General features: G+C 39.5%; 4 protein-coding genes and 1 long non-coding RNA gene across 5 annotated transcripts; 1 reads left to right on the forward strand and 4 right to left on the reverse strand.

The window, feature by feature from the left end:
- Positions 1–2820: 2820 nt before the first annotated feature.
- On the reverse strand, positions 2821–3946 carry LOC133663811 (trace amine-associated receptor 13c-like). The gene is made up of 2 exons (XM_062068514.1): positions 3774–3946; positions 2821–3634 (listed from the first exon to the last, which is right to left on the reverse strand). The coding sequence occupies exons 1-2, from the start codon at positions 3944–3946 to the stop codon at positions 2821–2823; spliced, it is 987 nt and encodes a 328-aa protein (XP_061924498.1).
- Positions 3947–9485: 5539 nt separating this feature from the next.
- LOC133663812 (uncharacterized) lies at positions 9486–10634 on the forward strand. The gene is made up of 6 exons (XR_009828414.1): positions 9486–9631; positions 9764–9834; positions 9948–10018; positions 10102–10172; positions 10286–10356; positions 10444–10634. It is a non-coding gene; the product is annotated as an uncharacterized LOC133663812 (long non-coding RNA).
- A 3004-nt stretch (positions 10635–13638) lies between these two features.
- LOC133663813 (trace amine-associated receptor 13c-like) lies at positions 13639–14807 on the reverse strand. Its single transcript, XM_062068515.1, has 2 exons — positions 14635–14807; positions 13639–14452 (listed from the first exon to the last, which is right to left on the reverse strand). The coding sequence occupies exons 1-2, from the start codon at positions 14805–14807 to the stop codon at positions 13639–13641; spliced, it is 987 nt and encodes a 328-aa protein (XP_061924499.1).
- Positions 14808–19720: 4913 nt separating this feature from the next.
- LOC133663814 (trace amine-associated receptor 13c-like) lies at positions 19721–20843 on the reverse strand. Its single transcript, XM_062068516.1, has 2 exons — positions 20671–20843; positions 19721–20534 (listed from the first exon to the last, which is right to left on the reverse strand). Exons 1-2 carry the CDS (start codon positions 20841–20843, stop codon positions 19721–19723), a joined length of 987 nt encoding a protein of 328 aa, XP_061924500.1.
- Positions 20844–23780: 2937 nt separating this feature from the next.
- Positions 23781–24903, reverse strand: LOC133663815 (trace amine-associated receptor 13c-like). Its single transcript, XM_062068517.1, has 2 exons — positions 24731–24903; positions 23781–24594 (listed from the first exon to the last, which is right to left on the reverse strand). Exons 1-2 carry the CDS (start codon positions 24901–24903, stop codon positions 23781–23783), a joined length of 987 nt encoding a protein of 328 aa, XP_061924501.1.
- Positions 24904–25617: the final 714 nt, after the last annotated feature.

The following is a 25617-nucleotide window of genomic DNA, read 5'->3' on the forward strand; positions in this document are numbered from 1 at the left end:
TGTGGGTAACCCCCCCCCCCCCCCCTCTAGGGGAGACCGAAAGCAATGGATGTCGAGTGGGTCTGACATAATATTGTGAAAGTCCAGTCCACAGTGGATCCAACACATCAGCGAGAGTCCAGTCCATAGTGGGACCAGCAGGAAACCATCCCGAGCGGAGACGAGTCAGCAGCGCAGAGATGTCCCCAACCGATGCACAGGCTAGCGGTCCACCCGGGGTCCCGACTCTAGACAGCCGGCACTTCATCCATGTCCACCGGACCTGTGCAACTCCCCCTCCCAAGGGAGAGGGGAGAAGAGGAGAGAGGAAAAGAAACGGCAGATCAACTGGTCTAAAAAGGGGGTCTATTTAAAGGCTAGAGTATACAAATGAGTTTTAAGATGGGACTTAAATGCTTCTACTGAGGTAGCATATCTAACTGTTACCGGAAGGGCATTCCAGAGTACTGGAGCCCGAATAGAAAACGCTCTATAGCCTGCAGACTTTTTTTTGGCTCTGGGAATCACTAATAAGCCGGAGTTCTTTGAACGCAGATTTCTTGTCGGGACATATGGTACAATACAATCGGCGAGATAGGCTGGAGCTAAACCGTGTAGTATTTTATACGTAAGTAGTAAAACCTTAAAGTCGCATCTTAAGTGCACAGGAAGCCAGTGCAAGTGAGCCAGTATAGGCGTAATATGATCAAACTTTCTTGTTTTTGTCAAAAGTCTAGCAGCCGCATTTTGTACCAACTGTAATCTTTTAATGCTAGACATAGGGAGACCCGAAAATAATACGTTACAGTAATCGAGACGAGACGTAACGAACGCATGAATAATGATCTCAGCGTCGCTAGTGGACAAGATGGAACGAATTTTAGCGATATTACGGAGATGAAAGAAGGCCGTTTTAGTAACACTCTTAATGTGTGACTCAAACGAGAGAGTTGGGTCGAAGATAATAGCCAGATTCTTTACCGAGTCGCCTTGTGTAATTGTTTGGTTGTCAAATGTTAAGGTGGTATTATTAAATAGATGTCGGTGTCTAGCAGGACCGATAATCAGCATTTCCGTTTTCTTAGCGTTGAGTTGCAGAAAGTTAGCGGACATCCATTGTTTAATTTCATTAAGACACGCCTCCAGCTGACTACAATCCGGCGTGTTGGTCAACTTAAGGGGCATGTAGAGTTGGGTGTCATCAGCATAACAGTGAAAGCTAACACCATATTTGCGTATGATGTCACCCAGCGGCAACATGTAAATACTATAGAGTGCAGGGCCAAGAACCGAACCCTGGGGAACTCTGCACGTTACCTTGACATAGTCCGAGGTCCCATTGTTATGGGAGACGCACTGCATCCTGTCAGTAAGATAAGAGTTAAACCACGACATACCAACACGTGTTTTGATACGCTCTAATAAAATATTATGATCGACGGTATCGAAAGCGGCGCTAAGATCAAGAAGCAGCAACATGTTATTTATCGTATTGATGAAAATGGGACGTAAAAGTATTTGGAAACGACTTTATCAATTAATTTTTGGTCCCATTTATCATATCACAATATCATTATTTTAACGTTTTTATGAACGTGAATTACTCCCGTCTTGTTCTTCTTAATTTAATGTGCAACCCTTACTTATAAACTTTATTATTTATGATAAAGGTTCACCCGAAAGATGCGTCCTTTCACCCTTACTTGTTATTATGTTTACTGATGAATGCAGAAGTAGGCAGGAAGATCTTCTCAGGAAATGTAATTATTTCTCTATCAGGTCTGTTATACTCTGTCGTTTTAATCAAACATTTATTGAGAGTCTTATGTGTTTTTCTTTTATTTGTTGGTTTCACTGTCTTTCAGTTAAACACCGAAACAGCCTGTCTAGTATTCTTAAATCTTGCTCTAAGATTACCAGAGTAAAACTAAGAGACTTAAACTACTTCTGCAACCAGCAAATCCTCCTAAAATAAAAGAGCATTTTAGCCTCCCCGAACCATGTCCTTGCGGGGGAATTCTCTCTGTTGCCTTCAGGGCGACGTTATGCCCTTCCATTGAGTAAAACAAATCGCTTTTCCAAATAATTCATCCCTTCCGCAATCAGACTCTTACATTTTTAAACTTTTACATTAGTTTTTTTTAGAGTATTGTGTTGTTTATGCATATATTGACTTTTTATTGAATGTGAGCCATGTAGGCTTTGTGAACCACAACAACCTGTTGCTCAAATTGAATTGCCCCTTGAGGGATTAATAAAGGTGTTTGAATCTTGAATGAAACATGTCCTCAATTTAGAGTATGTGAGCTTATATAAGACAATAAGAAAATGTAGAATATAAAATATCACTATGTCTCAACACTTTATTTTCATATTTAAAGTTTGGTAAAACACAAAGCCTGCTGTTGCAAAGAAATAAACAAATCATGTATTTTTCAGAAGCACACACTTCCCATAAACATAGACACAGTTCACCTGTTTCCACACGTCTCAAAAGACGTAACTCTTTCTGCAGAACCTTTTATATATATATATATATATATATATATATATATATATATATATATATATATATATATATATATATATATATATATATATATAAATAAAACATTTTTATTACAGTATGTTGTCCCCACAGGAGCCAGGCTTATTGTCACTCTGCACATACTGCAGCCTGGCTCCTGTGGGGACAACATACTGTAATAAAAATGTTTTATTTATATATAAAATATATATATATATATATATATATATATATATATATATATATATATATATATATATATATATATATATATATATATATATATATATATATATATAAATAAAACATTTTTATTACAGTATGTTGTCCCCACAGGAGCCAGGCTGCAGTATGTGCAGAGTGACAATAAGTTTAATAGCTCTTCTAAACCAGGGATAAAACAAAGCATATATTAACGGGTTAAAAAAGGAGTTTAACATGTATAGATACAGAGAATAATTTGCAAATGAGGACAGTATTTTGTTGTTACCTGCAAAAGAAACAATATAATATGGACAGAGACACATGAGGAAGACAAGGACAAGGACACTAAGAGTCCTGGCTGCTTTCAACTCGGATGTCTTTGCTCTTACTGTGACTGAATGTGGTTTGACTGATGTAACATGAGAGCGCATGGCTCGGGCCTGAGACACAGCAACCACAAACACTCTCATGTACAGAGTGATGATGAGGCTGAGAGGAATAATAAATACCACAATAAGGTCAATAATCCCACCTTCGAAGTCTATACCAATAACACACTGTCCATAGCAGGAATTAGACTTTCCAGGATGAGTCAGACCGTCCTTTGAAATGATGCTACAGAGGAGAAAAGCAAAAAACCAACAAAGACAAACATAAAGTTGAACTTTTTTTACAGTGACTTTGGTGTTATATTGCAGAGGATCACAAATAGCCACATAACGGTCAGCAGATATTAGCACCATGTTTCCTACTGATACGGAAGTCAGTGAGACAGTCATGTAGAACCACAGAGAACAAAGAACATCACCAAAAGTCCAGCAGGATATTCTCATGTAGATCTTAATCGGTAACACCAGGAGGCCCACCAGAAAGTCAGATACAGCGAGAGAGAGGAGAAGGACGTTGGTAGGAGTGTGGAGCTGCCTGGAGAAAAAACAAAAAATAAACAAGACAACATATTTCTTAGTAGATTATAGAAAAAGTAAATAGACAACAATAACAACTACTACAGCCATGATTAAATGACAAAAATGTTGCGCAATGCCAGAATATAAATGTATGCCTGAAGTGGGAGATTGAGATGATGACCAGCAGGTTGAGAACCACAGTGATGATGCAGATGATGGCCAGAAGAACATTTAAGAGAACACCTTCAGACCAATGAGACATGGACTTCTTACAGGAGATGTTGATGAGTTGTGGAAAGCAGAGCTCTGGTTGGTACTCCTCCATCATTGAGAAGAAGAGGAGACAAATGGCCTATGTTTTACATGTGGTTTATGTGTTCAAATGTTTTCGTCCAACCCATTGTACCTCCCCCAAGCAAAACTTATTGGGTCAAAGTTTTAGCCTGAGTTAATGTCATCATGACAAGTCCTCTACCCTTGAGACGTTGAACATTTCTTTGAGCTTAGCTGAATGACAAAAATGGGAAGTCCTCAAATGCTTATTTTGAAAATGTAATTTTGTTTATAGATTACAGTATATGCAATCAGTTGTTGTGTTCCCTAATTTGAATGTACAGAAATGAAGGTGTGTGTTGCTGAGCCTGACCTGGGCATAATCTGGACTGTATATAAATGCTTATTTTGCAAATGTAATTTTGTTTACAGATTATATGCAATCTGTTGTTGTGTTCCATAATTTTGAGTGTACGAAAATGAAGGTGTTGTCACGGGGGGTCGCAGCTCGCTGCGGGGTTGTGCTTCCAACGCAAAAGACAGCTCCAGACGACAGCGTGAAGGTAGGCTTGGATTTATTTAACATAAATCACTCACTACCACAAACACAAAAATACAACAAAAAAGGCAAGTGTGCCTAAAGCACAAGTGAAGCTGCTAATTAACAGAGGCTATGACATGGACTAGGAAACTTACTTGGTCAGAAAGAGACATGAACCGGTGTGACATAAAGACAATGCAGGCAGAACGAGTTATGAACAAAGGTAGGCTTAAATAACAGTGACATGATTGGTGAGAGGTGTGTGTGAGTCCAAACGTGGAACAGGTGAAACTAATGGGTAACCATGGAAACAAAACAAAACCAGGAAGTGAAACCAGGAACTATGGAAGTCCAAAACTAACAGCATAACTAAACAAAACATGATCCGGACCACGGATCATGACAGAATCCCCTCCTCAAGGACAGATACTAGATGTCCAAAACAAAAAACAAGCAGGGTCAAAAGTCACGGGAGGGTGGAGGGAGGACTTGGCGGTGGGTCGCCAGGCCAAGTGTCCCCAAATCCACCGAGGTAAAGTCAAGTGGCGGCGGCGAGTGGAATGCCGCTGCAGCAAGCGAGGCGGGCGACCCGGGAATGGCCACATTCGTGGCCGACGGGGAGGTGGGCGCACTTGGCGTGGCGGACGACCAGGTAACGGCCATATCCGTGGCCGACGAGAAGGCAGGCGCGTCGTCGTCGTGGCAGGCGTGGAAGCAGCAGATGACGCAGGTGCGGGTGCAGCAGACGAAGCAGGCGGCGAAGCTTGGCGTGGCGCGTCGAGCGGCGAAGCTTGGCGTGGCTCGTCGGGCGGCGAAGCTTGGCGTGGCGCGTCCTGGCATGGCGGGTCTTGGTCTTGGCATGGTGGGTCTTGGTCTTGGCATGGTGGGTCTTGGTCTTGGCATGGTGGGTCTTAGCCGCTTGGAGGGTCTTGGCCGCTTGGCGGTGCTTGGTCTTGGCATGGTGGTGCTTGGTCTTGGCATGGCGGTGCTTGGTCTTGGCATGGCGGCGCTTGGTCTTGGCATGGCGGCGCTTGGCGTCGTGGAGCTGCGACTGGCGGCACTTGGCGTCGTGGAGCTGCGACTGGCGGCACTTGGCGTCGTGGAGCTGCGACTGGCGGCACTTGGCGTCGTGGAGCTGCGACTGGCGGCACTTGGCGTGGAGCTGCGACTGGCGGCACTTGGTGTGGAGCATGTGGAGGTGGCCTAGCTGGGGGTTGCGGCTTGGCATGCTGATGGACTGGTGGTGGCGGCCGGGATGGAGGTTGCTGCCTGGTTGGGTGCAGCTGAGTCACCCCACCAGCACAGCTCCCGGCCACAGCACCCCCCCTCAAGGGGCGGATACCAGACGTGCTCCCCGCAGTCTGGAACCGTTTCTTGGGGTGGGTGGAGGGAGGTCAGGAGGGGGGCAGAATCTTCCCCATTAATTGTCCAAAATGTCTATTCACCAAAAAATCTAAATTTAGAAAAAATCTTTTAGAAACAAAGTCCTTAGTGGGCGGCTGACAGAGGGCGTAAATAGAATCTAAAAAATAGTCTTGGTCTCTGACGTCATCACCAGTGGGCGGGATGACGTCATCAGCACGGGTCTCCTGCGACGGCAAGGAAGACTGGGCTGGTTGGGGAATCTTGTTGTCCGGAGGAGGATCCTGGGGGAACGACGCGCCATGCTGGCGAAAAGAAGCCTTTCTGGCTGGCCTCCATCTTCGCCAGCGCGTCTCCATCACCTCCTCGTGGCCCGTCTGCGGAAGAACGTCAGCTGCCTGCATTCTGTCACGGGGGGGTCGCAGCTCGCTGCGGGGTTGTTCTTCCAACGCAAAAGACGGCTCCGGACGACAGCGTGAAGGTAGGCTTGGATTTATTTAACATAAATCACTCACTACCACAAACACAAAAATACAACAAAAAAGTCAAGCGTGCCGAAAACACAAGTGAAGCTGCTAATTAGCAGAGGCTATGACATGGACTAGGAAACTTACTTGATCAGAAAGAGACATGAACTGGTGTGACATAAAGACAATGCAGGCAGAACGAGTGATGAACAAAGGTAAGCTTGAATAACAGTGACATGATTGGTGACAGGTGTGTGTGAGTCCAAACGTGGAACAGGTGAAACTAATGGGTAACCATGGAAACAAAACAAAACCAGGAAGTGAAACCAGGAACTATGGAAGTCCAAAACTAACAGCATAACTAAACAAAACATGATCCGGACCACGGATCATGACAGGTGTGTCTTGCTGAGACCGACCTGGACATAATCTGGACTGGACCTGGTTTTAAGAACCCTTTAATTTAGACTATGTAAGCTTATATAAGACAATAAGAAAATATAGAATATAACATATCACTATGTCTCAACACTTTATTTTCATATTTAAAGTTTGTTAAAACACAAAGCCTGGTGCCTGTTGCAAACAAATTAACAAATGATGTCTTTCTCAGAAGCACACACACAATTCCCATAAACATAAACACAGTTCACCTGTTTCCGCACGTCTCAAAAGTCAAAACTCTTTCTGCAAAACCTTACACAAAAGTGGTCAAATAAATCAATTATTGCACACGTGTTTATTCAGCGAAACATTCTCTCAATATAATTAACTCCATTTATCAGAACCCAAACTCAGAGACAGTTGTGGTCAAAATTTTACATACACTTGTAAAGAACATAATGTCATGGCTGTCTTGAGTATCCAATCATTTCTACATCTCATATTTTTTTGTGATAGAGTGATTGGAGCACATACTCGTTGGTCACAAAAAACATTCATGAAGTTTGGTTCTTTTATGAATTTATTATGGGTCTACTGAAAATGTGACCAAATCTGCTGGGTCAAAAGTATACATACAGCAATGTTAATATTTGGTTACATGTCCCTTGGCAAGTTTCACTGCAATAAGGCGCTTTTGGTAGCCATCCACAAGCTTTTCTGACATGGACTTGTTTCTTCAGCATTGTCCACAAGTTTAAGTCAGGACTTTGGGAAGGTCATTCTAAAACCTTAATTCTAGCCTGATTTAGCCATCTCTTACCACTTTTGACGTGTGATTGGGGTCATTGTCCTGTTGGAACACCCAACTGCTCCCAAGACCCAACTTCCGGCTGATGATTTTAGGTTGTCCTTTAGAATTTGGAAGTAATCCCCCTTTTTCATTGTCCCATTTACTCTCTGTAAAGCACCAGTTCCATTGGCAGCAAAAAAGGCCCAGAGCATAATCCTACCACCACCATGCTTGGCGGTAGAAATGGTGTTCCTGGGATTAAAGGCCTCACCTTTTCACCTCCAGACATATTGCTGGGTATTGTGGCCAAACAGCTCAATTTTTGTTTCATCTGACATCACATGTACAAAGATAAGACATTCTGGAGGAAAGTTCTGTGGTCTGTGGTTTGAATACAGGTGAAGTATTCAATGCTTCTGTTTTGTAAAGTAAATCTGTACAATAGATACGGGCATTTAGATCAACAATATTACAGTATTTGCGCATGTGGCTGGACAGGACAGGTTAAAAGAAGAAAACAAAAATTACCTTGTGCAGTTATTTTTAACACTATTTTGCAGTATTACCACTTTGCAATATGTGTGTGGGAACATTTGTGTTTATTCGTAGTAGGTAAATGGTTTTAATTGTGTTTGAATAATATTTGTGGGTTTTTTTTTGGTTTTTTTTGTTTTTTAATTGACATCCAGCATCAGACATTCCTATCCATTACATCATATTCACATAAACCATATATCTATTGTCTGCCCTAAATGTCAAAATATTTTTGTTTATAGTACCTTGAAGGTAGAAAAGCGCTATTTACCCCCCCCCCCACCCAAAAAAAAAGAAAGAAACAACAACAAAAACAAAGTAATATCTACAAATACATTGATTAAATAAACAGAAAAAATAAATGAATAAAAAGGTAATAATAATACATTAAAAATAATAATAATCAGAAATAAAATAAAATGCAACCAGAAACATATATATATATATATATATATATATATATATATATATATATATATATATATATATATATATATATATATATATATATATATATATATATATATATATATATATATATATATATATAATACACACATACATATAAATATATATATATCAGTGGAGGCTCCTCCATAGAGGTGGAGGAGGCCTGGCCTCCCCAATAATTTGAGAGAAGAGAGAGATTTAAAAAAAACAATAAATATATTTATTTTATTTATTTATTTTAACAAAAAACATATTTTTTATTTTTTATATTCATATTATTTTAGTTTTGTTCATAAATCTAAATGTTCCCATGGCTAAAACCCAATATTGCAATTGTAAAGCAACAGGCCAGATTTCCCTATCAGTTTGTATTAAGGGAGGCCAGGCCTCCCCTAGGAAATTAGCTTCTCATAGAAGTCAATGTAATGCATGCTTTTTCATGCCAATATGTGATTGGCCAGATCACTGAAAATGGGTGGGCAACGGAGGCCTGGCCTCACCATGCATTGTGTCCAGGGCTGAAAGATTGACATTTTGTTCATCCAATCACATGCTACTGGTTCATTTGGAATCAATCCTTTCCTTTCCTAATCAACACAGAAGCCATTTTGAGAATTCGCCAGCCACTTCAGTCAAACAAACACTCGCCATAGTGGCTACGAGTGTCCTATCAACTTGTGCTTTTCAGGAAATTTAGAGAACACCCCTGGCTATCATCCGTGAAGTTTATAGCTCATATAGCCAAATACTTTTGCTTAAAACGACCTTGGAAATCGGCGAGATTCTGGCGCAATTTGAGATCTTGGGCTGGAGATAGATATGCATTAACGTTAAACCCTTCACTCTAGGCATTTCTCCTTGAGTTGACAACATCTCTGAGACAGATTTCGAAAGCAAAAGCTGCTGCTGCTAATCGCTCATTGACATTTATCTCTGTAGTTTGGACATTTTTACAGTTGAAGTTTAGCTCATTGTTTTCCATCCAGTTAGCTGTGTGTGTTCGAGCAAGCCTAGATTAGCCAGGCAAAATGGATGTGAGAGAGGAAAATGTACATGGCCTAGGCTATATTTCATTTTCTTTTGTACTTTTTTTTTAATTGTTGAAGGGAAACAAAAAGCAGAGACAAGACCGTTTTTGCAATCAACGTTACAGTTTTTTTTTAATCTGGGGATGGATGGCTGAGTTGGACACGTTCTGGATCCACACGACCTGTGAGTATTCTCACTACTTTGCTCTCAAGAAATTGCAGTACAATCTGAATTACTTTTTGGATGAACTGGGTGTCTACCAGTGTTACACCACTAGTTCTCCGTAGTAATAACACTCCATTTCATGTCTCTCAGTAGATGAAGCCAGCTGCAACCCGTAGAGTGGAGTCGTGGAGAGAGCCCCTCGCCCCTCAGCTAAACCAGAGGTGGGTTGAAATCTCTACCAGTGTTATACCACTAGTTCTCAGTAGTAATAGCAGTGTTACACCACTAGTTCTCAGTAGTAATAACACAACATTTCATGTCCTGTATTTCTCAGTAAATGAAGCCAGCACCAACCTGTGGAGTGGAGTCCAGGAGAGAGCATGCCGCCCCTCAGCTAAACCAGATGTGAGTTGAACTAATTAGATGTCTCTACCAGTGTTACACCACTAGTTCTCAGTAGTAATAACACTCCATTTCATGTCTCTCAGTAGATGAAGCCAGCTGCAACCCGTAGAGTGGAGTTGTGGAGAGAGCCCCTCGCCCCTCAGCTAAACCAGAGGTGGGTTGAAATCTCTACCAGTGTTATACCACTAGTTCTCAGTAGTAATAGCAGTGTTACACCACTAGTTCTCAGTAGTAATAACACAAAATTTCATGTCCTGTATTTCTCAGTAAATGAAGCCAGCACCAACCTGTGGAGTGGAGTCCAGGAGAGAGCATGCCGCCCCTCAGCTAAACCAGATGTGAGTTGAACTAATTAGATGTCTCTACCAGTGTTACACCACTAGTTCTCAGTAGTAATAACACTCCATTTTGTCTGTGTTTCTCAGCAGATAAAGCCAACTGGAACCATATTTTTACATATTTTATATTAAATATATTGAATAAAACTACATATGATAAAGAAAGTGTTATCTTATCTTTTTTATATGCTAAACTTGATTAAATTGGTGATTACATGTTGAAGCTGTAGAAGAATGAAAAATGTAAGCTAAACAAAATTGTTTTTAACTACATAATTAAAATTCCTGCCTTTTACACATGTTCACTTGGCGTTTATATAACATCCAAATGTCATTTCTCAGCTTAATTATCAGGCAGGCTCATAGACTTACAGCAATGTAATTTCTTCAGGAAGGCACAAGGCTAAGCTCTGCACAATGAATTGCATCAGCAAGAACTTTCTGACTGTAGCTTACACTCCAAATAGTATGCCTTTGGCCAGCACAAAGACAGATAAGAGAACAGGGAACATTCCATCGCGAGTGAAGTGAGCAAGCGGAAAAAAATGGCCTCCTCAATTCTGGAAGTCACCAGCCTCCACTGATATATATATATATATATATATATATATATATATATATATATATATATATATATATATATATATATATATATATATATATATATATATATATATATATATATACACACACACATACATACATATAATTATATATATATATATACACACACACATACATACATATAATTATATATATATATATATATATACATACATACATATGTAACGGTGTAGAAACAGAGTTCATTATGCTTGATTAAATTATGAATGAAGTGTTGCAACAGCGCCTGTTGCTGGCGAGAAGTGGTATGTACTTTACTTGCGGGAAGTGCTCAGAACTGTGAAGCCTTCCAACTGGTGAGACACGTTTTTGCATTGTTTTGATTGATTGATTGAGACTTTTATTAGTAGGTTGCACAGTGAAGTACATATTCCGTACAATTGACCACTAAATGGTAACACCCGAATAAGTTTTTCAACTTGTTTAAGTCGGGGTCCACTTAAATTGATTCATGATACAGATATATACTATCATATATACTATCATCATAATACAGTCATCACACAAGATAATCACATTGAATTATTTACATTATTTACAATCAGGGGTGTGGAGGGGGGGGGGTATGGACATCAAGTAGTGGACATAGAGAGAGAGAAAAAGAAAAAGTATCTGCATTTGATTGTTTACATTTAATTATTAGCAATCAGGGGAGGGTGTTAGTTTAGGGTTGTAGCTGCCTGGAGGTGAACTTTTATTGCGGTTTTGAAGGAGGATAGAGATGCCCTTTCTTTTATACCTGTTGGGAGCGCATTCCACATTGATGTGGCATAGAAAGAGAATGAGTTAAGACCTTTGTTAGTTCGGAATCTGGGTTTAACGTGGTTAGTGGAGCACCCCCTGGTGTTGTGGTTATGGCGGTCATTTACGTTAAGGAAGTAGTTTGACATGTACTTCGGTATCAGGGAGGTGTAGCGGATTTTATAGACTAGGCTGATTGTTGATGTGTTATTTAGATAATCCCGTGACCCAAGTGGACTCACAGTCTCACAATTTGCACTGTTTTGCAGGTAACATTATATTTCATGCCACTGTGATTGTTTGGTTGTTCAGCTGTCCTCACCTATTATTATGATGCTAATGGTAGCTTGGCTAGGCCGCAGCCTGGTTTATCAACCGCATGGTTTGAAGCAGCCATTTTGGATGCGAGGTGCGTTCAGGGACATCCTGTAAAATGTAGTAACTGTCAATTTAATGTGTATTTTGCATATAAAAAAAAATAATTATTGTAAATTTAAGTATACCAATATCAGTACAGGTGAAACCAACTGAGAAAATTAATATGATAATTAGTATGAAGATTTGGTTTAAACACTATACGATCACATCCAAATGTAACATGTTGTTTGTAAAATGAAACTGTGGTTTTATTATGTCAAACATCAGAACTGTGAAGCCTTCCAACTGATAATCCCGTGACCCAAGTGGACTCACAGTCTCACAATTTGCACTGTTTTGCAGGACACTGTAATAAAAGAAATTCATGATCCACCTGGTGCCAGTGATATGTTGAAGCGACAGCAGTGTGGAGCTGCATTTTGCCACATACAGTTGTGGACCGTCACACATATAGGGAGTAATCCCTTTGTTTTCTTTTTTTTTTGCAGTACAATCACCAATTCGAAAAATTAAAGTCAGGTTTATGGGGCGTGACATAGTTGACCCAATTTTACCAGTATGAAGCAAATTTCTCCAATTTATAATTAATAAAGGCAGTTATCTTCTCCATTTTATATATATTTGTGTTTTCATATCAAATAAATGTATAAAAATGTATCCCAGCCTCCTCCAGTTCATTCTGGAAAACTGTTTCAGCTGTATCATATTGTAGTTCAAGTTGTTTTAATACCACCATACACATTGTTAGAACCTTTTGATTTTTTTTTACAGACGACCGATATACACTAACCAATCAGTTCCTATGCTAAATTTTAATCGACACAGTCATAAATAACCCAATTTAAGAAAAATATGTTTGCTCCAGCGGCCCCCACGACCCAGAAGGGAATAAGCGGTAGAAAATGGATGGATGTTTTGACGCTAAATCAATCCCATTTTAAATTGAACTGAACTACAAGGCCCCAAGCCACTTGAACTGAGTCTTCTAAATTTGGAGGAGCAGCACATCTTTTCTCTGAGCTCCTAACCCTATCTCAGCCAAGCCACCCTGCGAAGGATACTCTTGTCGAACATGTATAAATAAAAATGAAAGTATAACTCTTTATCAATAATAATTCACGATTGTACATACAGTACTTACTAAACATAATATATATTCCGCCAATAATTTAAATATATATATATATATATATATTTGTGTATATATATATATATGTTTGTATATATATATAGTGTATGTGTGTGTGTGTGTGTGTGTGCACTTTATGCAATGTCTTACATTGAGCAGAGGTTAGTGATGATGAGCAATTTTGATATTGAATGATGGCTCCACATTTCAATGTCATATTTATTATCATGTAATAAGGCTGTTTATGTATTGACAAAATAGGAAAGATCTTCTAAACCTTTCCTAATTGGGCATTTCAGTACAGTAAGTAACAATTAAGCAAAAGTCAAGTCCTGTCAGTGTTAATCCTCAGAAGAAACAAATAAGCAGAATAATGAAGTTTCATATTTTGATGTTGCATAGATGTTTTTTTACAGTATGTTGTCCCCCCTGGAGCCAGGCTGCAGTATGTGCAGAGTGAAAATGTGTCTTATAGCTCTTCTAAACCAAGGATAAAACAAGGCATATATCAACGGATTTAAACAGGAGTTAAAATCATACAGATACGGAGCATAGCTTGCAAATGAAGACATTATTTTGTTGTCACCTGCAAGAGAAACACTGTAATACGGACAGAGACACACAATGAATACAAAGACAAGGACACTAAGAGTCCTGGCTGCTTTCAACTCAGATTTCTTTGCTTTTACTGTGACCGAATGTGGTTTGACTGATGTAACATGAGAGCGCATGGCTCGGGCCTGAGACGCAGCAACCATAAACACTCTCATGTACAGAGTGATGATGATGCTGAGAGGGAGAATGAAGACCATAACAAGGTCAATAATCCCACCTTCGAAGTCTATACCAATAACACACTCTCCATAGCAGGAATTAGACTTTCCAGGATGAGTCAGACCTTCTTTCAAAATGATGCTACAGAGGAGAAAAGCAAAGAACCAACAAAAACAAACACAAAGTCGAATTATTTTTAAAGTGACTCTGGTGTTATAATGCAGAGGATCACAAATAGCCAAATAACGGTCGGCTGATATCAGCACCATGTTTCCCACTGAGACAGAAGTCAGTGAGACAGTCACGTAGAACCACAAAGAACAAAGAACATCGCCAAGGGTCCAGCAGGATGTCCTCATTAAGATCTCAATCGGCATCACCAGGAGGCCCACCAGAATGTCAGATACAGCAAGAGACAGGAGAAGGACGTTGGTGGGAGTGTGGAGCTGCCTGTAAAATAGACAAAATATTAAAGACAACAGATTCCTTAATGGACAAAACTGTGTTAACAAAACAAATCAACAGAGACATTAGCGTAAGGACACAGTGACAAACACTATGCACAATGACAGATCATAAACTACATGCAGGACACTTTCGGGAAAATGTGAGCCTTTAAAAATAATATGTGCCTGAAAAAGGAGATTGAGATGATGACCAGCAGGTTGAGAATCACAATGGAGATGCAGATGATCGCCAGAAAAACATTTAAAAGAACACCTTCAGACCAATGAGAGGCGGGCTTCCTGCAGGAAATATTGATGAGTTGTGGAAAGCAGAGCTGTGATAGATCCTCCTTCTCCATCATCAAGAGGAAGAGACAAATGGTCTTTGTTGTACATCTGATTTAAGCGTTCAAATGTCTTCGTCCAATCCATTGTACCACCCACGTAAGCAAACCTTATTGGGCCAAAGTTTTCCACAAATCAGCGTTCTCGTCCTTGTGGGGGTTCACGTTTGTATTAATTTTTTTGCAGAATTGTTACAAGTCAGAATTCGATTACAAATGAATACAGGTGGTGGTCAAGCTGGCTCTGTTTTCAATAGGTATTCGGCGCCATTTAGTTTTTTCTTGAAGAAAAAAATGCCATATACTGTTTTCGGCTGTACAAACCGGTTGAATCACGGAAAGGACAAACGTTAATGCAGAGTTTCTCGAGAGGTAATTAAAAAGGGCGGAATAGTGCAACATTTTACGAAACTACGACGAGAAAAGCAGCTCACACTCCAGTCCAAGGGAGCAGAGTCAAAGAATGCATACATTTACAGTGACCACTTTGTTAAATGTTTGTTTGATGAACTCAGAGCTGGGTAGTAACACGCTACATTTACTCCGTTACATTTACTTAGGTAACTTTTTGTAAAAATTGTAATTGTCAGTGTTATTTAAATATTTTTGTGAAGAAGACACGCTACTTGTACACCATTACGTTAAGTTTCATTCCGATCGTTACATTTATTTATATTATTATTATTAATAATCTATTGATTAAGACTTGCAAAAACAAATTAATTTTGTCATCGAGCCTTTTTCCGGCAGGCACTGTCACATGACTCTGTTTTGCCAATCCAAGGTAAGCTTTAGTGACGTTGGACTTAATTTCACCAATCAAACGGAGCCTCACGGTGGGAATCCAATCAGAACTACAACTACTGAGACACGGTGTTTGGATTTTTCACCGGGAAACAAGACTATATTTATATTACGATAAACGTTAATAATGATGACGGCAGCAAAACTCCCGACGTTATTATTACCTTTATAAATTAAAATGATGTACAAAACCCAAAACCAGTGAAGTTGGCACGTTGTGTAAATCGTAAATTAAAACCGAATACAATGATTTGCTAATCTTTTTCAACCTATAATCAATTGAATAGACTGCAAAGACAAGTTACTTAACGTTCGAACTGGAAAACTTTATTTTTTGCAAATATTAGCTCATTTGGAATTTGATGCCTGCAACATGTTTCAAAAAAGCTGGCACAAGTGGCAAAAAAGACTGACAAAGTTGAGGAATGCTCATCAAACACTTATTTGGAACATCCCACAGGTGAACAGGTGGGTTCCATGATTGGGAATCTGGAGAAACCACTGCACATAAGCAGCTAAGCCCGTGACCTTCGATCCCTCAGGCGGTACTGCATCAAAAACCGACATCAGTGTGTAAAGGATATCACCACATGGGCTCAGGAACACTTCAGAAAACTACTGTCAGTAATTACAATTCGTCGCTACATCTGTGAGTGCAAGTTAAAACTCTACTATGCAAAGCCAAAGCCATTTATCAACAACACCCAGAAACGCCAGACCTCCCTGCACTATCAAGTGCGAGGAGAAAGATGGCAGACCAGAAATCCAAAGAAGCGTACAAATTTAAGTAATAAGCGTAATTAATGATTTTCATAATAATGACACTCTTGGTTTTAGTCAGACTTCAAACCTTTGCTACTGCACTTAAATATCGGCTTCAAACACAAATACACAAGAAACACAGTTTACATACCGCAAGCAGAAAAAGAGTAAAAATCAGCAAGTGTATGGGCAACATGGTACGGATGTTCCTGGTTTCTCAAACTGGAACGCCACCTTCTTAACATCGGTCCAGAGTTTCAGAATAAGATCTTCTCTCTGTACGGGTTGCTTAGAACTAGCGTGCAACTAACTAACTAAGCCATCAAAAGAATGTTAGTCAAAATCAAAAGATGGTTAGGAAGAGGAAAAATGGTAAAGGCAATAGTTGTTAAAAGACAAAGACAAAATAAACAATACCTTCTTACAAAATCTATCACATGGTCCATCCCATGTCGCGGGGTGATGGCTTAAGTGTCCCAGTTACACAGAGGGCTCTGCCACCGGGTGGGCGTACACCCGGCAGGGTCTCAGATGCTGCTTAGGCATTAGTAATAAAGAAAGGTAAAAACCCTGCAAATATGTTCAATCAATCAATCAATGTTTATTTATATAGCCCTAAATCACAAGTGTCTCAAAGGGCTGCACAAGCCACAACGACATCCTCGGTACAGAACCCACATACGGGCAAGGAAAAACTCACCCCAGTGGGACGTCGGTGTGAATGACTATGAGTAACCTTGGAGAGGACCGCATATGTGGGTAACCCCCCCCCCCCCCCCCCTCTAGGGGAGACCGAAAGCAATGGATGTCGAGTGGGTCTGACATAATATTGTGAAAGTCCAGTCCACAGTGGATCCAACACATCAGCGAGAGTCCAGTCTATAGTGGGACCAGCAGGAAACCATCCCGAGCGGAGACGAGTCAGCAGCGCAGAGATGTCCCCAACCGATGCACAGGCTAGCGGTCCACCCGGGGTCCCGACTCTAGACAGCCAGCACTTCATTCATGTCCACCGGACCTGTGCAACTCCCCCTCCCAAGGGAGAGGGGAGAAGAGGAGAGAGGAAAAGAAACGGCAGATCAACTGGTCTAAAAAGGGGGTCTATTTAAAGGCTAGAGTATACAAATGAGTTTTAAGATGGGACTTAAATGCTTCTACTGAGGTAGCATATCTAACTGTTACCGGAAGGGCATTCCAGAGTACTGGAGCCCGAATAGAAAACGCTCTATAGCCCGCAGACTTTTTTTTGGCTCTGGGAATCACTAATAAGCCGAAGTTCTTTGAACGCAGATTTCTTGTCGGGACATATGGTACAATACAATCAGCGAGATAGGCTGGAGCTAAACCGTGTAGTATTTTATACGTAAGTAGTAAAACCTTTAAGTCGCATCTTAAGTGCACAGGAAGCCAGTCCAGGTGAGCCAGTATAGGCGTAATATGATCAAACTTTCTTGTTTTTGTCAAAAGTCTAGCAGCCGCATTTTGTACCAACTGTAATCTTTTAATGCTAGACATAGGGAGACCCGAAAATAATACGTTACAGTAATCGAGACGAGACGTAACGAACGCATGAATAATGATCTCAGCGTCGCTAGTGGACAAGATGGAACGAATTTTAGCGATATTACGGAGATGAAAGAAGGCCGTTTTAGTAACACTCTTAATGTGTGACTCAAACGAGAGAGTTGGGTCGAAGATAATAGCCAGATTCTTTACCGAGTCGCCTTGTGTAATTGTTTGGTTGTCAAATGTTAAGGTGGTATTATTAAATAGATGTCGGTGTCTAGCAGGACCGATAATCAGCATTTCCGTTTTCTTAGCGTTGAGTTGCAGAAAGTTAGCGGACATCCATTGTTTAATTTCATTAAGACACGCCTCCAGTTGACTACAATCCGGCGTGTTGGTCAGCTTTAGGGGCATGTAGAGTTGGGTGTCATCAGCATAACAGTGAAAGCTAACACCATATTTGCGTATGATGTCACCCAGCGGCAACATGTAAATACTATAGAGTGCAGGGCCAAGAACCGAACCCTGGGGAACTCTGCACGTTACCTTGACATAGTCCGAGGTCCCATTGTTATGGGAGACGCACTGCATCCTGTCAGTAAGATAAGAGTTAAACCACAACATACCAACACGTGTTTTGATACGCTCTAATAAAATATTATGATCGACGGTATCGAAAGCGGCGCTAAGATCAAGACGCAGCAACATGTTATTTATCGTATTGATGAAAATGGGACGTAAAAGTATTTGGAAACGACTTTATCAATTAATTTTTGGTCCCATTTATCACATCACAATATCATTATTTTAACGTTTTTATGAACGTGAATTACTCCCGTCTTGTTCTTCTTAATTTAATGTGCAACCCTTACTTATAAACTTTATTATTTATGATAAAGGTTCACCCGAAAGATGCGTCCTTTCACCCTTACTTGTTATTATGTTTACTGATGAATGCAGAAGTAGGCAGGAAGATCTTCTCAGGAAATGTAATTATTTCTCTATCAGGTCTGTTATACTCTGTCGTTTTAATCAAACATTTATTGAGAGTCTTATGTGTTTTTCTTTTATTTGTTGGTTTCACTGTCTTTCAGTTAAACACCGAAACCGCCTGTCTAGTATTCTTAAATCTTGCTTTAAGATTACCAGAGTAAAACTAAGAGACTTAAACTACTTCTGCAACCAGCAAATCCTCCTAAAATAAAAGAGCATTTTAGCCTCCCCGAACCATGTCCTTGCGGGGGAATTCTCTCTGTTGCCTTCAGGGCGACGTTATGCCCTTCCATTGAGTAAAACAAATCGCTTTTCCAAATAATTCATCCCTTCTGCACTCAGACTCTTACATTTTTAAACTTTTACATTTATTTTGTTTAGAATATTGTGTTGTTTATGTAGGTATTGACTTTTTATTTATTGTGAGCCATGTAGGCTTTGTGAACCACAACAACCTGTTGCTCAAATTGAATTGCCCCTTGAGGGATTAATAAAGGTGTTTGAATCTTGAATGAAACATGTCCTCAATTTAGAGTATGTGAGCTTATATAAGACAATAAGAAAATGTAGAATATAAAATATCACTATGTCTCAACACTTTATTTTCATATTTAAAGTTTGGTAAAACACAAAGCCTGGTCCTTGTTGCAAAAAAATAAACAAATCATGTATTTTTCAGAAGCACACACTTCCCATAAACATAGACACAGTTCACCTGTTTCCACACGTCTCAAAAGACGTAACTCTTTCTGCAGAACCTTATATATATATATATATATATATATATATATATATATATATATATATATATATATATATATATATATATATATATATATATATATATAAATAAAACATTTTTATTACAGTATGTTGTCCCCACAGGAGCCAGGCTGCAGTATGTGCAGAGTGACAATAAGTTTAATAGCTCTTCTAAACCAGGGATAAAACAAAGCATATATTAACGGGTTAAAAAAGGAGTTTAACATGTATAGATACAGAGAATAATTTGCTAATGAGGACAGTATTTTGTTGTCACCTGCAAAAGAAACAATATAATATGGACAGAGACACATGAGGAAGACAAGGACAAGGACACTAAGAGTCCTGGCTGCTTTCAACTCGGATGTCTTTGCTCTTACTGTGACTGAATGTGGTTTGACTGATGTAACATGAGAGCGCATGGCTCGGGCCTGAGACACAGCAACCACAAACACTCTCATGTACAGAGTGATGATGATGCTGAGAGGAATAATAAATACCACAATAAGGTCAATAATCCCACCTTCGAAGTCTATACCAATAACACACTGTCCATAGCAGGAATTAGACTTTCCAGGATGAGTCAGACCGTCCTTTGAAATGATGCTACAGAGGAGAAAAGCAAAAAGCCAACAAATACAAACAAAAAGTTGAACTTTTTTTACAGTGATTTTGGTGTTATAATGCAGAGGATCACAAATAGCCACATAACGGTCAGCAGATGTTAGCACCATGTTTCCTACTGATACGGAAGTCAGTGAGACAGCCATGTAGAACCACAGAGAACAAAGAACATCACCAAAAGTCCAGCAGGATATTCTCATGTAGATCATAATCGGTAACACCAGGAGGCCCACCAGAAAGTCAGATACAGCGAGAGAGAGGAGGAGGAGGTTGGTAGGAGTGTGGAGCTGCCTGGAGAAAAAACAAAAAATTAACAAGACAACATATTTCTTAGTAGATTATAGAAAAAGTAAATAGACAATAACAACTACTACAGCCATGATTAAATGACAAAAATGTTGCGCAATGCCAGAATATAAATGTATGCCTGAAGTGGGAGATTGAGATGATGACCAGCAGGTTGAGAACCACAGTGATGATGCAGATGATGGCCAGAAGAACATTTAAGAGAACACCTTCAGACCAATGAGACATGGACTTCTTACAGGAGATGTTGATGAGTTGTGGAAAGCAGAGCTCTGGTTGGTACTCCTCCATCATTGAGAAGAAGAGGAGACAAATGGCCTATGTTTTACATGTGGTTTATGTGTTCAAATGTTTTCGTCCAACCCATTGTACCTCCCCCAAGCAAACCTTATTGGGTCAAAGTTTTAGCCAGAGATAATGTCATCTTGACAAGTCCTTTACCCTTGAGACGTTGAACATTTCTTTGAGCTTAGCTGAATGACATGGCATCCTATTTGGAGCGTTGTCATACAACCAGGGCCGGCTTTAGATCATTTAACGCCCCAGGCGAGAGTGAAACCCCCCGCTCCTTATCGCCCCTCCATTAAGATGAAGAAAATGTATTATAATCTGGCTACGATATTACTACCATATTCCTTTTCGCATGGTGTTAAACACAGGCAATTTACCTGTGTTGGTGCCTGTGCATAATAGCATCGAGAAAATAGATTGGTCTAAATCAGACCTGGGCATTTTGTGGCCAGCGGGCCACATCCAACCCACGTGATGCCAATCATCAATTACAAAATAATTTTTAAAAAGTATCTATGTCGATTTTGCAATAAGACGGTTATGCTTTTGTTTTGAAAACCGTTATTTGTATTACTTCCGTGTGGACGTATGTGCGTGCATGATTGTGAGTGAATGTATACAGCGGCAATTACAAATTAAAAAATACATTTTTTTAAAACATCTATGTCGTGTGTTCAATACAACTGTGCTGCTTTTATTTTGAAAAGTGTTATTTATGGACGTATGTCCGTGTGTTACCTGTGAGTGAAGGTGCACAGCGACAAGTGATGCCCGGTTACCCCCGAGATGTCAGCTCACGCTAAAAAAAGAAAAGTTGATGACGAATGCCGTGTTTTCAACAAGACATGGACTGCCAAGTATTTCTTTACAGAAATTAAAGGTAAAGCTGTGTGCTTAATTTGTGGTACACAGGTTGCTGTGTTTAAAGAATATAATTTGAATCGCCACTACACGACGAAGCACAAGGGAAAATACCGGAATCGGTCTGTTGAAGAGCGCGCAAGGGAGGCTAATGCCTTGATGGTAAAACTGCAAACCCAACAAGGACTTTTTGCCAAATTTCAAACCCCCAGAGATGCAGCCGTCAGGACAAGTTTCGTCAGTTGCATTAACGTCATTAATCATGAAAATCTTTGAGAAAATTGTCAAAGGCCTGGTCATGTCTTCTATAGAGGGACTTGATCCACTACAATTTGCCTATCAGGCAGGGAAAGGTGTAGATGATGCAAAGCTTTTTATACTCAACCACCTCCACAAACACTTAGAGAAGCCACGAGTCCATGCCAGGCTCTTATTTGTTGATTTCTCTTCTGCATTTAATTCAATGCAGCCACATCTCTTAATAGAGAGGCTTGTGTCTAAATTTGAATTGTCTCACCAGCTTGTGCTATGGATTTTAGACTTTTTAACTGGTAGAGAGCAAAGAGACTCTGTAAACGGCTGTCTCTCTGACTCTTAGACTTAGACTTAGACTTAGACTTCCTTTTTTACTGTCATTCAAATTTGAACTTTACAGTACAGATTAGAACAAAATGTTGTTGCATTAGCTCATGGTAGTGCAGGATAAAAAAGCAATAAGGTGCAGATATAAATAAAAAGATTACTGTACAGATAAATATATTGCACTTTTGCATATGAATCCAGGTTTATAGATGTATGTTATATTGTCTTTATATTCCAGCGAGTTAAAGTGACCATCTCCACAGGTTCACCCAAAAGATGCGTCCTTTCACCCTTACTTTTTATTATGTTTCCTGATGAATGCAGAAGTAGGCAGGAAGACAGCTTTCTGATTAAGTTCTCTGATGACACGGCACTGCGATCCCTCCTCTATGTTTCACAATCAAAGCATGAGAGCGCCCTAACGGATTTGATCTCCTGGTGTGACTGTAACTTTTTGGATTTAAATGTATCTAAAACCAAATAATTAATCATTATTTTTAGATGTAAGAAGGATATTTCTACGGAGTGCATCAAACATAACAAAAAAGTTGACATTGTTTCATCATATAAATATTTGGGGACCTTTTTTGACGACCAGCTCAAGTTTGATGTGAACACAGATTTTATAGTAAAGCAAGCACAACAGAGAATTTATCTTCTCAAGAAATGTAATTATTTATCTGTCAGGTCTGTTATACTCTGTCATTTTTATCAAACATTTATTGAGAGTCATATGTGTTTTTCTTTTATTTGTTGGTTTCACTGTCTTTCAGTTAAAGACCGAAACAGCCTGTCTAGTATTCTTAAATCTTGCTCTAAGATTACCAGAGTAAAACTAAGAGACTTAAACTTCTTCTGCAACCAGCAAATCCTCCGAAAAGCAAAGAGCATTTTAGCCTCCCCGAGACATGTCCTTGCGGGGAATTCTCTCTGTTGCCTTCAGTGCGACGTTATGCCCTTCCATTGAGTAAAACAAATCGCTTTTATTTTGTTTAGAATATTGTGTTGTTTATGTAGATATTGACTTTTTATTTTTTTTGAGACATGTAGGCTTTGTGAACCACAACAACCTGTTGCTCAAATTGAATTGCCCCTTGAGGGATTAATAAAGGTGTTTGAATCTTGAATGAAACATGTCCTCAATTTAGAGTAAGTGAGCTAATATAAGACAATAAGAAAATGTAGAATATAAAATATCACTATGTCTCAACAATTTATTTTCATATTTAAAGTTTGGTAAAACACAACGCCTGGTCCCTGTTGCAAAAAAATAAACAAATCATGTATTTTTCAGAAGCACACACTTCCCATAAACATAGACACAGTTCACCTGTTTCCACACGTCTCAAAAGTCGTAACTCTTTCTGCAAAACTTTACACAAAAGTGGTCAAATAAATAAATATACATATATATATATATATATATATATATATATATATATATATATATATATATATATATATATATATATATATATATATATAATAAACAATTTTTTACAGTATGTTGTCCCCACAGGAGCCAGGCTGCAGTATGTGCAGAGTGACAATGTGTTTAATGGCTCTTCTAAACCAGGGATAGAACAAAGCATATATTAACGGGTTAAAAAAGGAGTTTAAAATGTATAGAAATTGAACATAATTTGCAAATGAGGACAGTATTTTGTTGTCACCTGCAAAAGAAACAATATAATATGGACAGAGACACATGAGGAAGACAAGGACAAGGACACTAAGAGTCCTGGCTGCTTTCAACTCGGATGTCTTTGCTCTTACTGTGACTGAATGTGGTTTGACTGATGTAACATGAGAGCGCATGGCTCGGGCCTGAGACACAGCAACCACAAACACTCTCATGTACAGAGTGATGATGATGCTGAGAGGAATAATAAATACCACAATAAGGTCAATAATCCCACCTTCGAAGTCTATACCAATAACACACTCTCCATAGCAGGAATTAGACTTTTCAGGATGAGTCAGACCTTCCTTTGAAATGATGCAACCGAGGAGAAAAGCAGAAAACCAACAAAAACAAACACAAAGTTGAATTTTTTTTACAGTGACTTTGGTGTTATAATGCAGAGGATCACAAATAGCCACATAACGGTCAGCAGATATTAGCACCATGTTTCCTACTGATACGGAAGTCAGTGAGACAGTCATGTAGAACCACAGAGAACAAAGAACATCACCAAAAGTCCAGCAGGATATTCTCATGTAGATCTTAATCGGTAACACCAGGAGGCCCACCAGAAAGTCAGATACCGCGAGAGAGAGGAGAAGGACGTTGGTAGGAGTGTGGAGCTGCCTGGAGAAAAAACAAAAAATTAACAAGACAACATATTTCTTAGTAGATTATAGAAAAAGTAAATAGACAATAACAACTACTACAGCCATGATTAAATGACAAAAATGCTGCGCAATGCCAGAATATAAATGTATGCCTGAAGTGGGAGATTGAGATGATGACCAGCAGGTTGAGAACCACAGTGATGATGCAGATGATGGCCAGAAGAACATTTAAGAGAACACCTTCAGACCAATGAGACATGGACTTCTTACAGGAGATGTTGATGAGTTGTGGAAAGCAGAGCTCTGGTTGGTACTCCTCCATCATTGAGAAGAAGAGGAGACAAATGGCCTATGTTTTACATGTGGTTTATGTGTTCAAATGTTTTCGTCCAACCCATTGTACCTCCCCCAAGCAAACCTTATTGGGTCAAAGTTTTAGCCTGAGATAATGTCATCATGACAAGTCCTTTACCCTTGAGACGTTGAACATTTCTTTGAGCTTAGCTGAATGACATGGCATCCTATTTGGAGCGTTGTCATGTAACCAGCGCCTGCTTTAGGCCATTTAACGCCCCAGGCGAGAGTGAAACCCCCCGCTCCTTATCGCCCCTCCATTAAGATGAAGAAAATTCATTATAATCTGGCTACGGTATTACTACCATATTCCTTTTCGCATGGTGTTAAACACAGGGAATTTACCTGTGTTGCTGCCTGTGGATAATAGCATCGAGAAAATAGATTGGTCTAAATCAGACCTGGGCATTTTGTGGCCAGCGGGCCACATCCAACCCACGTGAGGCCAATCATCAATTACAAAATAATTTTTAAAAAGTATCTATGTCGAGTGTGCAATAAGACGGTGCTGCTTTTGTTTTGAAAACCGTTATTTGTATTACTTCCGTGTGGACGTATGTGCGTGCATGATTGTGAGTGAATGTAAACAGCGGCAATTACAAATGACAAAATACATTTTTTAATAACATCTATGTCGTGCGTGCAATACAACTGTAATGCTTTTATTTTGAAAAGTGTTATTTAT

The sequence above is a fragment of the Entelurus aequoreus genome, linkage group LG13 (assembly GCF_033978785.1).
Source record: "Entelurus aequoreus isolate RoL-2023_Sb linkage group LG13, RoL_Eaeq_v1.1, whole genome shotgun sequence".
Classification (NCBI taxonomy): Eukaryota; Metazoa; Chordata; class Actinopteri; order Syngnathiformes; family Syngnathidae; genus Entelurus; species Entelurus aequoreus.

Bases quoted from the DNA above. Each gene is read 5' to 3' on its own strand.
- LOC133663811 (XM_062068514.1), bottom strand. From the start codon at position 3,946: ATGATGGAGGAGTACCAACCAGAGCTCTGCTTTCCACAACTCATCAAC. The intron at 3,635-3,773 runs GCATACATTTAT...TTTTTTCTCCAG, and splicing joins ATCTCAATCTCCCACTTCAG to GCAGCTCCACACTCCTACCA.
- LOC133663813 (XM_062068515.1), bottom strand. From the start codon at position 14,807: ATGGAGAAGGAGGATCTATCACAGCTCTGCTTTCCACAACTCATCAAT. The intron at 14,453-14,634 runs GCACATATTATT...TCTATTTTACAG, and splicing joins ATCTCAATCTCCTTTTTCAG to GCAGCTCCACACTCCCACCA.
- LOC133663814 (XM_062068516.1), bottom strand. From the start codon at position 20,843: ATGATGGAGGAGTACCAACCAGAGCTCTGCTTTCCACAACTCATCAAC. The intron at 20,535-20,670 runs GCATACATTTAT...TTTTTTCTCCAG, and splicing joins ATCTCAATCTCCCACTTCAG to GCAGCTCCACACTCCTACCA.
- LOC133663815 (XM_062068517.1), bottom strand. From the start codon at position 24,903: ATGATGGAGGAGTACCAACCAGAGCTCTGCTTTCCACAACTCATCAAC. The intron at 24,595-24,730 runs GCATACATTTAT...TTTTTTCTCCAG, and splicing joins ATCTCAATCTCCCACTTCAG to GCAGCTCCACACTCCTACCA.